The following is a 15,044-nucleotide window of genomic DNA, read 5'->3' on the forward strand; positions in this document are numbered from 1 at the left end:
TAGATAGATAGATAGCGACATAGAGACTTAGAGACATAGAGAGATAGATAGATACTATGAATATAAATGAATATGCAAATGAAACATTCATTACTAATTATAAAAAGACAAATTTTAATTTGGTAGCGTAATTGTGTCTTTCAACTTCCACATTTAAAGACTACGGATAAAAAGGATAATATTTAAATCTTTAAAATTAAATTTTAAAAGGGTTACCATGTCTGTTTTGCCATGTCCAGTTGGTATGCTCTAGTCAGCTCATCCAAATGGGCCTGGAGCATGGGTTGCATCTCATCCCGAGGAGAAGGGGTAAGGGTGGCTGTGGACTGCTGTCCAAAGGAAACGGCGGCTGGGGAAGAGGCAACCCCCCGGATGGGCGGGGTGGGAACTCTCTCTTCCTCCTCCTCCAGCTCATCCTCCATGCCCTGGTGAAGATAGGTCTGCACAGGCATGGGTGGGCCCCAGCCATCACTCTCATACCTGACGTAAGAAAAGTTTTTTACTTCACAAATGTTCTCAAAGTGTATGTGTGGCGTTGTTTTAGTCTTACAATATTAAATACAGCTCTCCAACTTAATAGCTATGAGTATTGAGAGAAGACAATTTGATTGTTAAAATACCAATGGATAGAAACAGAAGAAAGTGAGTGTTAATCTCCTAAATATCTAATATGTTGAATGCTGGAGAAGAGGGTATTTTAACAAGAATTCCTATACACGAACACAGAGCTTTGTGACCTTGTCCAACTTTTGTAAGAATTTGTTATATGACAGTCTCTAAGTAGAATTACAGCGGCAGTCAGGCTTCACTTCCTCATAGCTGTGCTTATACATGCTGAAATAATACTAGCCATAAAGAAAATGTTCATTAAAGAAATTTGTCAGTGCACACTCCGTAGGACATAACTGTTTTAATCTGCTGCCATTAAGAGCAGCCTCAGATTTACAGTGCACAGGACTCTTCATTTGCCAGATAGCCTATTAAAGCAGATGACTCTCCCAGATTGGAAAAGGGAGTAAGATGACTTAGTACCTACTGGACCAAAGAGGGACACACACACAATCACTTAAATAAGTCTCTGTTACTTTGTACCTAAAGCAGAGTGTTGTCTGGGCTTCAGCTGGATTTACACTGTAAATTAAATGTTTTAAAAAGTGTCAACTGATTTGAAAAAGTCATGTAATTAGAGGTAAACCTAAGAAGTGATTGGTATTGCATCAAACATCAATAAGAACTCAGACAGAATTTTACATTTACTTCCGTCTCAGTGGGTGGATAACACTATGTTGGTATAAATCCCCCACTCTGCCTGTCTCTCTCTTTCCTTTCTCTTTATGAAACAATGCAATTATGATTTTTTTCCACTCTGGAATTCAGCAAATAGATTAATCTGAAACCATCTGTGCTAGTAGCAGCAGGAGACTGCTTGAACAATGTTTTTTTTTTCAATTATTTTCCAGTCATGGAGTCATCCCATAGATTGAAGACAGGATCAGCAGATAGTTTGATCTGCAGCCATCTGTGTATGAGTTTTTGTACGAGCGCCTGTGTAAGTGAGTATGTGTGTGTGTATCGGACTGCCTGTGGAGACTATACACACATTGATCCTTCACTTTTCTGCAGATGTACAGTGGTACAGTAATTAGCTGCAGAGAAAACAGAGCTGAACCCAGTTATTATACACAGCAATGTGTGGTATTGCTCATGTTGGCAAGCGCTGTCTTGTTCTTTCCAGCAAGCGAGCAGCTAGATTTTCTACTCCTGCGGTGGCTAGAAGAAGTGACACTCACAATAATAGCAATAAGCAAGCTCAGGTGCACTTAACATTAGATGACTAACTCTGTACGGGAAAGTTAGTAGACATACCCTCCTCCTTCATGGTGCTCATTGGGATAATGGTCCATCTCTGTGCCAGGGAGAGGGTGAACTGGGGGAGGGGGCAGGGGAACATTGGCCCAGTTGGACCCATTGGCTTTAGTGGGCTTGGAGCCTGCCTTGGTCTTCTTCTTCTTTCCTCCTTTTCCACCTACAAATGGAGGGGATGTATTTAGGAGACACACTCACTGAAAATTTATTTGTGAAAGAAAATCAATTAAAAACTGATACACGAGATCGATAGCACTGCAAATGACAGTAGCTGCTTTTGTAACAAATGTGTATTCTAAAGAAACTCAGTTTATTCCAAACACGCTACTTAGATTTCAGATCCATTTGGACTCAATTTCAACATACCCTTGGAAAATCATACACAATTTCAAACACAAGATTCAAGGTTGCCGGATGAAAAGCATGCTTCCATTGATTGATTGGCTGAAAAGCCTCAAATCTCCATAGAAACAGGAGAGAATGGCAGTAAACGAGGCCAAGGCAGACCTTTGTACTCCACCCATCCCTCACTGTCCCCTTTCACACCAGGCTTTGGGTTCCACAATGAAATATCTTACTTCACAGCATCATCATAATGAATGGCTTGTGTAGTGTCAGTGTGTCCCTAATGGAATTCACTGAGAGTCTATTACTACTTTCATTTCTTTTATTACACCAGAGAGCCGCTAACCCCATCCATTTCCACTCATATCCCTCCAATACCAGATTCTCCTCTGTCCCATCCATCTTTATAAATCTGCCAGCCAGGTCAATACCGGGTTTTATATGATTTGGTCACTGTGGAAGAGACGATTTTTTTCTGTTTAAAACACGTTTGACTTCAAGCCCAAATCTGTTTTTAAGTTGAGGTATGTGCAGTATACACATTTTCTTACAATACAATCAGTGACAATACAGCCCCTACATTAAAACAGACCACAGGTACTTTTGTCCTGTGTACCCCAATGAGTAGAATATGTAACCCTGATGTATTCAAAGAGTAAGAGCCAGCAACCAAAAAAATAGTATACACTGTACTACAGCTTTATGGTATTATATTATGATGCACAAGACAAGATTCATAAAGCTTGAAAGTTTAGACACGTTACAAGTTTGACCAAAACATCTGCATGCAATATTTTTCTTGTACATATACACGCTGCAACACAACTCAGGGACAAACATGTTTTACCTCTATCAATACAGGTAGCATTCAAGACTGAACAAGCATACATAATGACGACGTAAAAAAATGTCTCCGCATTTCTGACAGCAATGAAAACATTGCTACACCATGCTAAGACTGAGGTACATAGATTCAGTTCACAATCTCTTCTTTGACATTTCACACAGTAAACTTGCTGCATACACAATTGAAAATGTACACACACATTTTTTGGTTTATCCCATCTCTCATCCCATATCGCCTCACAAAATCTATCAAGTTAATAACACGGTGCACATTCATATGACTTTCTTCCCATGCTTCTTACTTTGTGCTAATGGAAGGAAAGACAGGAGACATACAGTATTTGCATGTTTGATCCGCTTGTGGCAGGCTGAAGAGCCTCCATAGCAGTCAACACCTTACATCTCAATCCAGAAAATACCTCAAGCTGACATCACAAGCCACACAGACTATGGAAAGCCATATTTGGGAAATTCTGTTGAACACATTTGTATCTGTCATCTATTGGTTAGTCTCTGCTGCCAAAAGCCTGTAATCACTTTCCCTAGTACCATGAAAAAATTGCCAATATTACATCTTGTGCTATGTAACATCATGCAGTCTAATGTAATCTAATAAACTGGCACAGTAAAACGTAGATCACTGTCATCAAAAGAAACTTACAGAAGCAATGACAAATTTCTATGAATTATCACAGAAGCCAGATGGCAGACACATCATAAATGCTGTACGATGTGTGTGAAGTCCAGAAACATTCTGTTGTTACTATTGTTACTTGACTACTACATATTACTATTAAGAAACAGTTTTTTAACAGCAAGGAAAACAATAGCAGTTCAAAGATGAGCATGGTAAGACTGTAGGGGCAGGGGAGGAAATATCAGGCATGAGGAGATAGAAGGGGTGTCAGCATAAGATTAATAAAGAATGGAAGTAATAAAAGAAACAACTGTAAGCCCAAGGCAGGCGGCACCACAGTGCAAGTATAGTCTGAAAGTAATTGGGTTTCCTAATCGTACCTCTGGGCGACGCTTGACTTTTACCAATAAATGGTGAGCTGACGTGATTGTTCAATCATCCTTAGTCCCTCCACACAAGACCAGCCATCAATATTGTAAATGAGCCTCTTCTAGGGACGGATGGTCTGGCACTGGAATTACAACAGCTCACCCCAAATATGAAAAATACAGAGAGAAAGGCTGTGGCTAGGAGCTATACATGAATTACACAGCGAACCCATCTCCTCTGACAAAACAGGGCCTCTCTTCAAAGGGGAACTCATACTAAATATAGATTCAGCATTGGGTATTTATACCCAAGGTTTGGGCGCTCCCAGCATATAACTGTAGGGCTGCATAGCCTTGAGCTTGCTTTGTTTTCATTGGGTGCGTCAGTGCTGAGAGAAAAGCCACAGAGCAGAGACTCTAGGAGGACTATGCAGCCAGATATAACTTATGAGTGGGAGAATTCTTTTCAAAAAGGGCATCAAAATAACTGAAAGACATGTATCACATGTATCATAATTTTTGTGGCTTATTAAAAAAAAAAAAACATGTTACATAATGAGGTGAGATGCAACATATAGGGAGAGTGCAGGAGTACAACCAGTCACACACAACCATGGACTTCACACAATCATGGACCTTGTAGCTTCACAGACTTTTTGCCTGAGTGTGAGTGGAGGGGAGCGGAGAATCTTCAGGGTCTCAAACTGCTACAGAAAACACAAAAAACACCAGCTTCCTCTACTCTCCTATACTAAGAAAGGTTTTAATGAGCAGCTTCATGTCCCCAGTGGAGATCCATGCTGCCATGAAAGCTGCTCTATTTCTGTTCCTTTTCATCCTGCTCTCCTCCTTCAGACCTGACATTCATTATTCCTTCCATCTCCTCAGAGGGAGAGCAAGGCACTGTAACTTCAACTTTTCCCCCCTTCAAATGCTGAGTTTACTTTGGTTGAAGTCTGAATCAAAGCTTCGCTTGTGCTGATTCAAATTTCCATCACTGTTGTAAGCTGCACTATACTGTACAGCACATGTTGTACAGAAGACATACTGTATATAGTCTGAAAATTATTATATATATATACATTTTATATCACTTGTCAATATAGCAGTGAGTCGAATGAATAAACACATCTTGTGTTAATCAATTCACTTTTATGGCATCTTTAATTCTTTATTTTCAGTCTTCTTCAAACATACATTTTTTCCCATTAAAAGGTGCAATCCTATTTGCCTGTTCTAGCCTACATTATCCACGATCCATTCTTCTGATCATATATTTAATTATAGATTACTATGTAAGGGTAGGTAGAAAGTTGATCGAGCTAAATTCTTTAAACATTTTTTTTCTTCTAAATATTGTACATCAATTGTCATTTATTGGTCTCCACATGCTGTAAGCCTTTATATCATCTCCGTTGACTTAACTTATAGTGCTTTAAAGGACATTTTTTAAATTTTTGGAATACACTACAAAAAATGTTTTATAGAGATTTATGTGCTAGTAGGTGATCATTTTTTTAACCTTTGAAGAGCACCAGGCAAAGCTCTTCTTCTAGTGTTTATGCTAAGCTTAGCTAACCAGCTGCTGGCTGTAACTTCATATTGAATGAACAGATGTGTGAGTGGTACTGATCTTCTCATCTAACACTGCAAGAAAGCAAATAAACGTACAGTATTTCCTCAGATTTTTAAGTTTTCATTAAAAGCATATTCTCTGACACACTATACATTAACTTCTAAGTTAAAACATATATTTTTTGTTATGTTGTTTCTCTTCGTCTCATGAAATCATAATATAGTACGTGTAAAGCCAAGTCAGAGCTGACATTAACCTGCGAGTCTATGGAAAGAATCTGCCTGTAAGGCATGGTCACTTCACATCCTTCTCTCCAGCCCACTGTGTGCCAGAGCATTGAATTAGAGACCAGTTAAGGCAGTGGCTTGTAACTAGATAAAAGAGGAGAGTGGAGGGGAGGCAGGCAGAGGGCTGCCTTGGTGTCCTATAAATGACATTGTAATTCTCTGAACATGGGTTTTAGTGTAGTCGCCCACCATTAGGGGAAGAGGGAAAAAGGGAGGTATTTTTGCCACTTTACCCAGCCAAGCATCTCTAATGGTGTGTGTGTGTGTGTGTGTGTGTGTGTGTATAGTCCACTCTGTCTGAAAGACTCCCTCTGCCCCTATTCCCGTCTGCTCACTCACATAGTGAGAGACAAAGCCTTTACAAGGACCGGCAGTGATGGCAGAAACCCAGCATTAGCACTTGCAACCATAGTCTGTCAGGAGATCATAGCATTATTCTGTCTCTCTGATTTAACTGTCCTGTTTCTTTATGCTCCAATAATCTGTTGACTCTTATCCTATATCACAACATAGCTACATACAGCAGCTCATTTAATTAAAAAAAAAAAAAAAAGAAGCCCATTACTGTTAAAATATTGTAAAAGGCTGGAGGTTCGCTGTTTCAGGAACTCAAGCAGAATTGATCTCACGAGAAACAGTGTGATTATATTGATAGCAATAAAACTGCAACACTGCAGTGCCCTCTTGCAGCCATACTGGAGTGAAGGTACGAAGGTTACTATATTGTAACCCTAGTTCTATGAGCACTGGCAGAGCCCTCTACTGGACTCTCACAGAGTAGATGCGTAGCTGCCACTATTACATGAAAATTAATTGCAACATTTTGGTCGCCTAAAAAAGTCACGTTCAGCGTTTGGTTGTCCTAAAAGACTCTCTAAGGAGTCAGCTGTTCAGTTTTCCCGGTATGTACATTTTGTTATAATGGTTTTAAGCCTGATTTTTGCTACCAAAAATTAGCATTTTCATATGCACTGTGCTAACCAAGCTAGCAGCCAGCACTAGGTCAGATCATCTCGTCCAAATATGGCTACTTCTGGCTTCAAAAATCAGAGATGACAGTCATCGCCAAACTTGAGACTTCAAAACCATGTTCAAAACAGCAGTCCACAAACCAATGGGTGACATCATGGTGACTACGTCCATTTTTTTTTTTTTTTAAAGTCTATGGTCAGTGAGTGTGTGTAGCTCAGCTAGCAAGATGGTAGAGAGGACAGCCTTTACATCATGGAAGTATTTGCATTATTATGCAAGGAATTGTAAAGGGGTTTTCATTTTTGGTAATGCAAAAGTAGTCTGAGTTACTTTTCCCAGTAGGTAGCACTGTAACATAACAAGTTACTTTTTAATGGCAGTAATGTTGTAATGTAACAAGTTACTTTTAAAAGTAACGTTACCCAACACTGCTCTTTTCTCTTTCATAGACACGTGTGCACACACATACACACATAAAGAGCCTGACTGCAAAATGTTTACGTTACTGAATATGCATTTGCTGCCTGAAACTGGACTAGGATCATGATTTTTTTTCTCTGATAAATATAAATTCTGTTCTAAATATAAACTCTAAATAATGTTCATGTCTTAATGACACATATGCAATAATATCTTTGCTCTTGCCATGTTTCCACTCATGGAAAAGGGGAGAGTTGGCATTAAATAGTAAGTATTTCTCCCACTAATTGATTACAGAACATTCTTATTACCTAAGCTAAATTGTTACTGACACTTTGGTTCTTCTTTAAAAAGGACCAGATGTCTTAATTTGCTTTTGGGAGAAATTTTCACCAACAGTAATAAAGTTGTTTAATTAAACAGCATGTCTGAGGAACAATCACAAATAAGCTAACACCTAATGGCTAAAATTAAATATAATATCAAATGATGTTAGTTTTATCCGGTGAAGTCGTTTTCAATTCTGTGACATTTGGAACGTTTAAACAATAAATACTAACTGCTTCAGATTCTTCACCTCACTGACTCCAGTAGTGCTGCTGCTGCTGGACTGCTGCCAGTCAAAAATGTGTTCAGGGTTGCCAGATCATCAGATCAAGTACCCCCCATATCCTGCTCTTTCATTCTTTATCATTATGATGCACTTTTTTCAGAAAACAAACAACCCTGGCAACTCTACAGAGATCTTAGTGTTAACATTATATGGAGTTAAAGATTGTTTGAGATCGGTAAAAATATAGGTAATCCATCAACACCTTGATATTGGTAGGGCCATGTCCCTACCATCCATATTCAAATCTACACCCATGCTATAAAGCATTCACATGTAATGAACTGTAAGCAGTGGGAGCTGAGTGAGCAAAGCATCTCTGGTGAGGGAGAGGGACTATGTTAATAAAAAAATATTTTTTATTGAGATGTCAGGTTTGTACATGCAAATAACAGATCAATAAAGCAATTAAGAAATCAGTCCATCATAAAGTCAAGCGGCAGAGCCCCAGAGGGTGTCCCAATCTGTTTCATGAAATTCTCTGCTGCATAAACCAACCTGAGAGACTGCCGCTTCGCTCTGAGCTGTTGTGAGAGCTGGTGGTGCTGAAATCTTGTGATTGGTTGTGTGGTATTCTATTAGACAATCCTTCGGCCAATCGGTAGTCAGGAATGAAAAGGAGGGCTACAGTGGGGGTTAGAGGGCAAAAATCACAGTGGCATCAGGTGTTTGGCAGTTAGCACAAGCACATGCAAACATGCAATTAGAGCATCAAGCAAGCAGGACATATTCAGGATCCATACATTAAACAAACAGCACGTTTTCAACCTGTCATTCACTTTCTGATTTGTATGCAACAGACAATAGATTTGTTGTTGTTGGTTCAAAAAATATTGCAATAGTCCTCCATCAAGCTCTTTTCAATTCATAAAATGAGATAAATGAGTCCATAGTGGGGGATTTTAATTTAATATTTGTCCCCATTCAGAGAGATATAATCATACTTAATCATATGTGATCATACTTCTTAAAATAACGCCAGGGAGAATTAGAAAAGTAGTTTTTAAAGATTTATTGCATTAGGAGGGCTATGTAAAAACTATAATTAATATGTTTTAGACTGTTGGAAAATGAGATCATAAATATGTATTAGAATAAAGCCGAGGAATACTGATTGCACCTTTAAATATGAAACTCCATCCGGCTTTAAAAAATCCAGCATCAAATCCATGGTAATTAATTTGGATTATTTTCTTAAATATTAGCCAAGCTAAAATGGATTGGCGATTACTCTGTAACTGAAGGAGGAGTGGTACCATCATGAAAACTGGGCAAGAAAATGGATGGATGACTTAACTTCACTACTCCTTCATGAGATGTTTATTCAACCTTGGAGTGTAACCAAGATGATGTCTGCTGGAGGAAAATAGCTCCTTTTAAGAAAACCTCTCTCCAACCACAGTGGGGTTAGAAAGACTTTAGAGATTTTAGGTGGAAAAGTGAGTTTAAACTGGCGGCCTTGTTACAACTGTGAACTTTTGGCTTGTGATCCGGGTTCACTCAGTTTTTATGGAACAGGATGAGAATAATGGCTCTAGCTGACGCTTATCATACATACATAAAAAAAACACTTGCTGAACCTCACACAGATCAGGGCAACAATATCCCCACAAATCACTATTTACACACTCAATTTCTCAGCGTAACTTACTGTTGTTGCAGGAGTTCTTGTCAGGCAGGGAGTAGCCCAAGTTAGCCATCTCCTGCTTGGCCTGGAGTGAGGCCTTCCACTGGGCCTCGGGTAGGTCCACAGCCAGCTCATGGATGCTGCTGGAGTGAAGAATCTGGGTGGTGGCATAAGGAGTGGCCTGGGATGTTTGGCCTGGGCTGTTATAATTGGCTTTGGTGGTGAAATCGATGCTGCTGTAGATGGCTCCATCAGAGAGCATGGTGCCTGTCTTATCCCCTTGCCCACTGGGGAGATCTGGAAAAGGGTAGGGAGATGATTTATAGAAATGAAGCTGTCCTCTTGAAGAAATCTGGACATCACCTAAAACCCAGGATTTTTTAAAAATAAAAGCTGCTAGGAGGAAAGACAATAAGAGAAAAAGACTATCCAACTGTATGCCAGGTTTTAAGTGACCTGGGATTTAAGCGCACATGGTCCTGGATTGTTATGGAATTACAGTCTGGGGCTTGATGCTTTCAGATCATCTCAATTTTTAAGAAACAGCACTTAACAGATTCATCTCACTGAAAAATATCATCTCAGTTATTCATGCATTCAAAGCCCCAGCCTCCCAGCCGAGGTGCCCCGTTCCCCCTCTGCATATATCTCACTCCCCTCCCTTCTCTGTTCATATACATGAGGGATAATGCTGCTGTTCTGCATGTGTGTGATGACAGAGGGAAAGACAGAGAGAAAGAGGTAGGAAAAGAGCAAGCAGATTCTCTCCGTAGTGCATGGTTTGCATGCCCAGTGAAGGGGAGATGATGTAGAGCCATGGCGGAAGTGTCCGCATCTGCGCCAGTCAAGCTGCGCCTGTCCTTCACGACTGGCTGCTCAAGACCATCCTTTCAAACACCCATCCACCCCCTGCTCCTCTGCCTCCTCTGCCCGTCTCTTCTCTCGCATTCTCTTGCTCTGAGGTATGGGCTATGACACCAGGCTGGACTATTTGCAATTACTCAGCTGACAGTGGATGCCTCTGATGTGATATATAAACATACATCCATACACACATGCAATATGCATATATGTATATGTCTTGCAGACATACAGTATATGTACATGATGAACAACAAGAGCTTCGGTAGAACAGAAAGCAAGGCAGGCCATCATCTTTCATCTTTTATGGTATGTTTCTCCCAGGAGACCACCAGGGCAGACCTTCACTTACCTCCTCGGCCAAAGTTACTCAGGTCGTTGGGTCCCCCTGAACTGCTGTTGACAGGCAGGCTGGTCGCTGGCCAGGAGTCCGCTAACCAGGGGTAGCCTGGGTCACTAGCATTCAGTAGTCCTGGCCGGCTGGGAGGACATAAAGGATGGAACACCAGATTAAACATAGGCTGTAACTAATACCTGAGGTGATTAATAACTGAGTTTGTTTTTTTTTAATGCCCCAGAATTATTTATGTATAGCTTAATTCTGCATCACATTACTGAATTGAGAAATAATGAATAAGAAACATGACAGCAATCAGCAGCAAGACAAAGTAAAGACATACAATTAAACATATGTTTAAACATTAGTGTGTGCAAACCAATGTGTGTTGTGTGAGATAAGCTTCCAATAAGCCTCTGAAGCTAATGAGACACTTTTGAGATAGAAGGAAATACTATACGGATAAATTTCTTCTCCCACAAAGTTGGAATTCCTTCAGGCAAACACAGCAGCCCTTTATCTCTCTGTTTCTCCTGCTGTGTCTTTGTCACATACTCTGAGTTATTAATGCAAAAGCACACTGTGGAGACACTAATGCATGCATTTGCTCTCTGCACACATGTGCAACAGTGCACGCTGACACCCACATGTATATGTTTCCCTATTCATTAATATCTTGCACATTCTGCTGTGTTTTCCCATCAACCCCTTATGGTGATGTCCAGACATTCTAAATCTTATTTGATGAGACGTCAAACCTCCACCCTAGCCCCCACCATGATGCCCCGGCCCACTTGTGGGATGCCTGCATATGGGAGAGGGCAGCTCCATTTAACAGGTGTTGTGTCCCTCCTCAGGGGGTGAGAACCATAAAAAACAGTCATTAAGACTTTAACCTCTCATGGGTGACTGCTGGGAGGCCATTAGGGCCACTTTACTGTACAATCACGTCTGAGGCTCGTTACCATGGGCAACACAGATGGAGTTAAATGAGAATGAGAAATTGAGTTAAATGCCTTTGTTTATGTGTCAGTTCATTGATACATCACACTCCATTTGTTTCTAATGACTTGCAATGGAAATTGATTTGAATTAATGCAAACAAAAAGTTAAGAATGTGTAATTACCAATTCACTGATTGAAGTAGAGGGAGGATACAAAAAAATACACCTTGTGCAGACAAAAAAACAAAAAAGTTTCTTCCACAGGGTCTCTTTTACTCATTTTTCCCTAAGAAATCACACCCTGCATTGGTCAGACAAGTACCACATGTGAAGAAGTGGATGGCATTGCCTTCTCAGAAACACAGCACACCCCGCTGTCAGTCCCGGCAGTGCTGTATGTAGCCAACTACAGATACACATGTGTGCTCCGAGAAGCTGTGGAGCACAGTAGTTAGCAGCCTGGCTGCTTGATGGGGCTTTTTGTCTCAGCTCCAATGGGGAGATGTGATGGCTCTGAGGGACTAGGAGAGAGTCAAGCCCTGAGGACAGGGGCAGGTAATGGGCGTGCTGCAGTCAGTCTCTCCCTCAGCCACAGGTTCTAATGAGAAGAGCTGTTCCACAGAGGAGGGAGGCCAAATGAACTGCAGCCCTGGCAAGCTAAGAGCCCTCGCTGTGGTTCCTGAATGCCAAAACAGGCCCTCAGGGGAGACAAGTCATTCAAATTGATGGCTGTGCATCAGACACATGCACTTTTATAGGGTAATACATCTCTTCCCGTCCTTCTACTTCTGTTTCTGGCTGCCATGTCCCCCACTGCCATCATTCTCTCTCGCCATACCATCTTTCCCTAACCCTATTTTCTTTTATTTTCCCCCTGTACACCGCCACGTCCTCTTTTTTTTTTTATCTCTCCTGCCTGACTCTTGTGCGCTTAGCATCTGTCAGACTTAAATTTCCAAGCAGCTGAAAAAGAAGAGGATATTGTTCTCTTTTGTTACGTCCAGCAAGACTGCAACATAACTATACACTGTCTAAAGTAAAAGACTGTGCCTTTGTCTCATTACTAAGTCTCACTTGTCCCGTCTGCTCCAGAGAGTCCTCCCCCAGCCCACTAGAGAAAGACCATTTGAAAGACAAGGAGCTGACAGTTGAAATGGCTGCATCGTCCTTGTATTTATCACACAGCAGTATTCCTGGATAATTAGAATAAGACTGATTTATACTGGGGTATTTGCTATATATATATATATATATATATATATATATATATATATGTGTGTGTGTGTGTGTGTGTGTGTGTGTGTGTGTGTGATTGTGTGTGTATGTGTGAGATGGTGGGATAATGGGGAGTGGGTGGGGGGTGGACACCGGGTCATACGTCTAATGAAAAGTTGACACCTAACTTTGGATGGATGGCAGCCTTGGCAGATAAATTTTGATTTGGACCGTTTCCTCATCCTGTTAGACATTTCAGTTACTTGTGATAGGTAGGAAACCATAAATGCTGCCTAAGATGCCTGACACTGAGCTCCCCATAAATAAGCCAAGTGAGAGATATTAATTCCAAAGCAACTTCATAAATCAGGTGTTTATGGTCCTGCAGACTAGTGAATGGAACTTGGATTAAAAGTCTAGACATTAGCTAACACTTAGAGCAATAGGAAACACAGATTACTTTCTAGATTAACTCTCAAGGAACATGCTGTCATTTAGCATTCAGATCCTGGGATGTAAAGGAATTTCCATAGCAACAGCCTTGAAGAAACCTGTTCACTGCATTGCTCAGCCCATTCTCCCTGCCTATAGGAGTAAATCTGCTTTGCTAAAATATTGATCAGTGCCGAGATAGGAAGTTATTACTACCTCCTAATTACCATCTCCCTATTGGCAGGGGGATAAGGAATGAGCCCTTATCGGCTTTTATCAATTTCAATTGAGCAGCCAAAGTCAAATCGTCCAGGTCTACCAATCTGCAGCCTATTCATCTTCCATGAATCATTTATTTTGTGATCGATTAAGTGTAATTGTTCAGTCAAGGCAATTTGGCAGGAGCCAATGAGAAACTGGAAACAGACGTGGCTTCATTTGCTATTGTCTAATTAATGCAATAAACAGCTCATGTAACAAATGAACACATTTTCCTCTGATACTCTGCTACACATTTTCACTCTCAGGGCAGATGGGGAAGTTGCAACATCTGGGATTTGATGGCACTAGAGTGACTAACGGATCAGAGGCTCATGTTAGAATAAGAGCTCCAGACTGCATCCTATTCCAGTGTCGTGAAAATTGTGGCAGTCGCTGCTACTGACTAAAGATATGACAAATACAGAGCACCACAAATACAGACATTTCAAATCCCATTCGCTGGAGTGAAAATCAGAACCACTTATGTGGAAAATTGAAGGAAAAACACTACAGCAGAAAGTAGATGAGAAAAGGCATGGCAAGTAGCGTGGCTAATTCATTGAGAGCCTGCTGGCAGCTCACAGAACAATATAGGCAAAATTGTCCATTGTGGCATCCAGTCATACGCACACAGTAAGAAAAAAAAAAAATTGAAAGAACATAAATATAAAAGTGCTGCAAGCAGACTGCAGAACACATACATTCCCAAAAGCCCAGAGACACACAGGGTCAGATTTAGTTGACAATCTCTCGCTGAGTGTTTGAGATCTGGAGCCTTTACCTAGTCAGGTGTGATAAGCAGTAGATAGACAGAGGCCTGGGATTCTCAAGGGAGTCTCTTGAATACCCACAAAGGCTCAGTAACTGGTGTCATTGAGATGTGCCCTATTCTCCGTAGCCCTTCTCTCTTTCACTAACACATGCTGAAATGGAGCAGGCTGTATGGGGGTGCAAGCGGGGTACCTCCACACACCTCTCCCCTGGGTAATTATTTTTACATTATTACATGTGCTCAGATCCCAGCCGCCCACGCAAGGTGACAGGCAAATTTATCACTCCAGAGGGCTTCTGGGTTGCCTGTAGCCAGCAGCAGAAGATAAATGACAAAATAAAAGCACTCTCTGCTTAAATTGTTTCTGTTAATTCTGTTGAGGAGATTTATGAGTTCATCTATCGATGCATGAACGGAGATGTGGTAGAAATGTATATTTGCACGCGGGTTTGCATGAAAGGCACACAAACAGGTATTGGTTATCTATCAATCTATCAGTCATTTATCAGTGTTAGAATCAAAAGCAGCTAGCTGTAGAGCTGTAGACCTCATGCATGTTGGGGAAATGTTGTGTTAGGATACATATAGCTTAGGGAAGAGAGTAATAAATACAGTAATGATGATGGGATGATACTTTTATATATTTATTTATGTTATACTGATAGTAA

At 40.7% G+C, this 15,044-nt stretch overlaps 1 protein-coding gene across 12 annotated transcripts in view; it reads right to left on the reverse strand.

Annotated features, from left to right (window-relative positions):
- The window catches only part of robo2 (roundabout, axon guidance receptor, homolog 2 (Drosophila)), a 343,264-nt gene that overhangs the window by 12,457 nt on the left and 315,763 nt on the right, over positions 1-15,044 (reverse strand). For 9 of the 12 annotated variants that reach the window (XM_042413857.1, XM_042413866.1, XM_042413859.1 and 6 more), the window contains 5 exons: positions 10,768-10,895; positions 9,579-9,851; positions 8,426-8,551; positions 1,867-2,026; positions 217-480 (listed from right to left, as the gene is read on the reverse strand). In XM_042413857.1, the coding sequence (XP_042269791.1) occupies positions 217-480; positions 1,867-2,026; positions 8,426-8,551; positions 9,579-9,851; positions 10,768-10,895 (951 nt within the window). The remainder of the gene's footprint in view (positions 1-216; positions 481-1,866; positions 2,027-8,425; positions 8,552-9,578; positions 9,852-10,767; positions 10,896-15,044) is intronic. The other 3 variants (XM_042413867.1, XM_042413864.1, XM_042413862.1) reach the window with 1 other exon arrangement.

The sequence above is a fragment of the Thunnus maccoyii genome, chromosome 6 (assembly GCF_910596095.1).
Source record: "Thunnus maccoyii chromosome 6, fThuMac1.1, whole genome shotgun sequence".
NCBI classification, from domain to species: Eukaryota; Metazoa; Chordata; class Actinopteri; order Scombriformes; family Scombridae; genus Thunnus; species Thunnus maccoyii.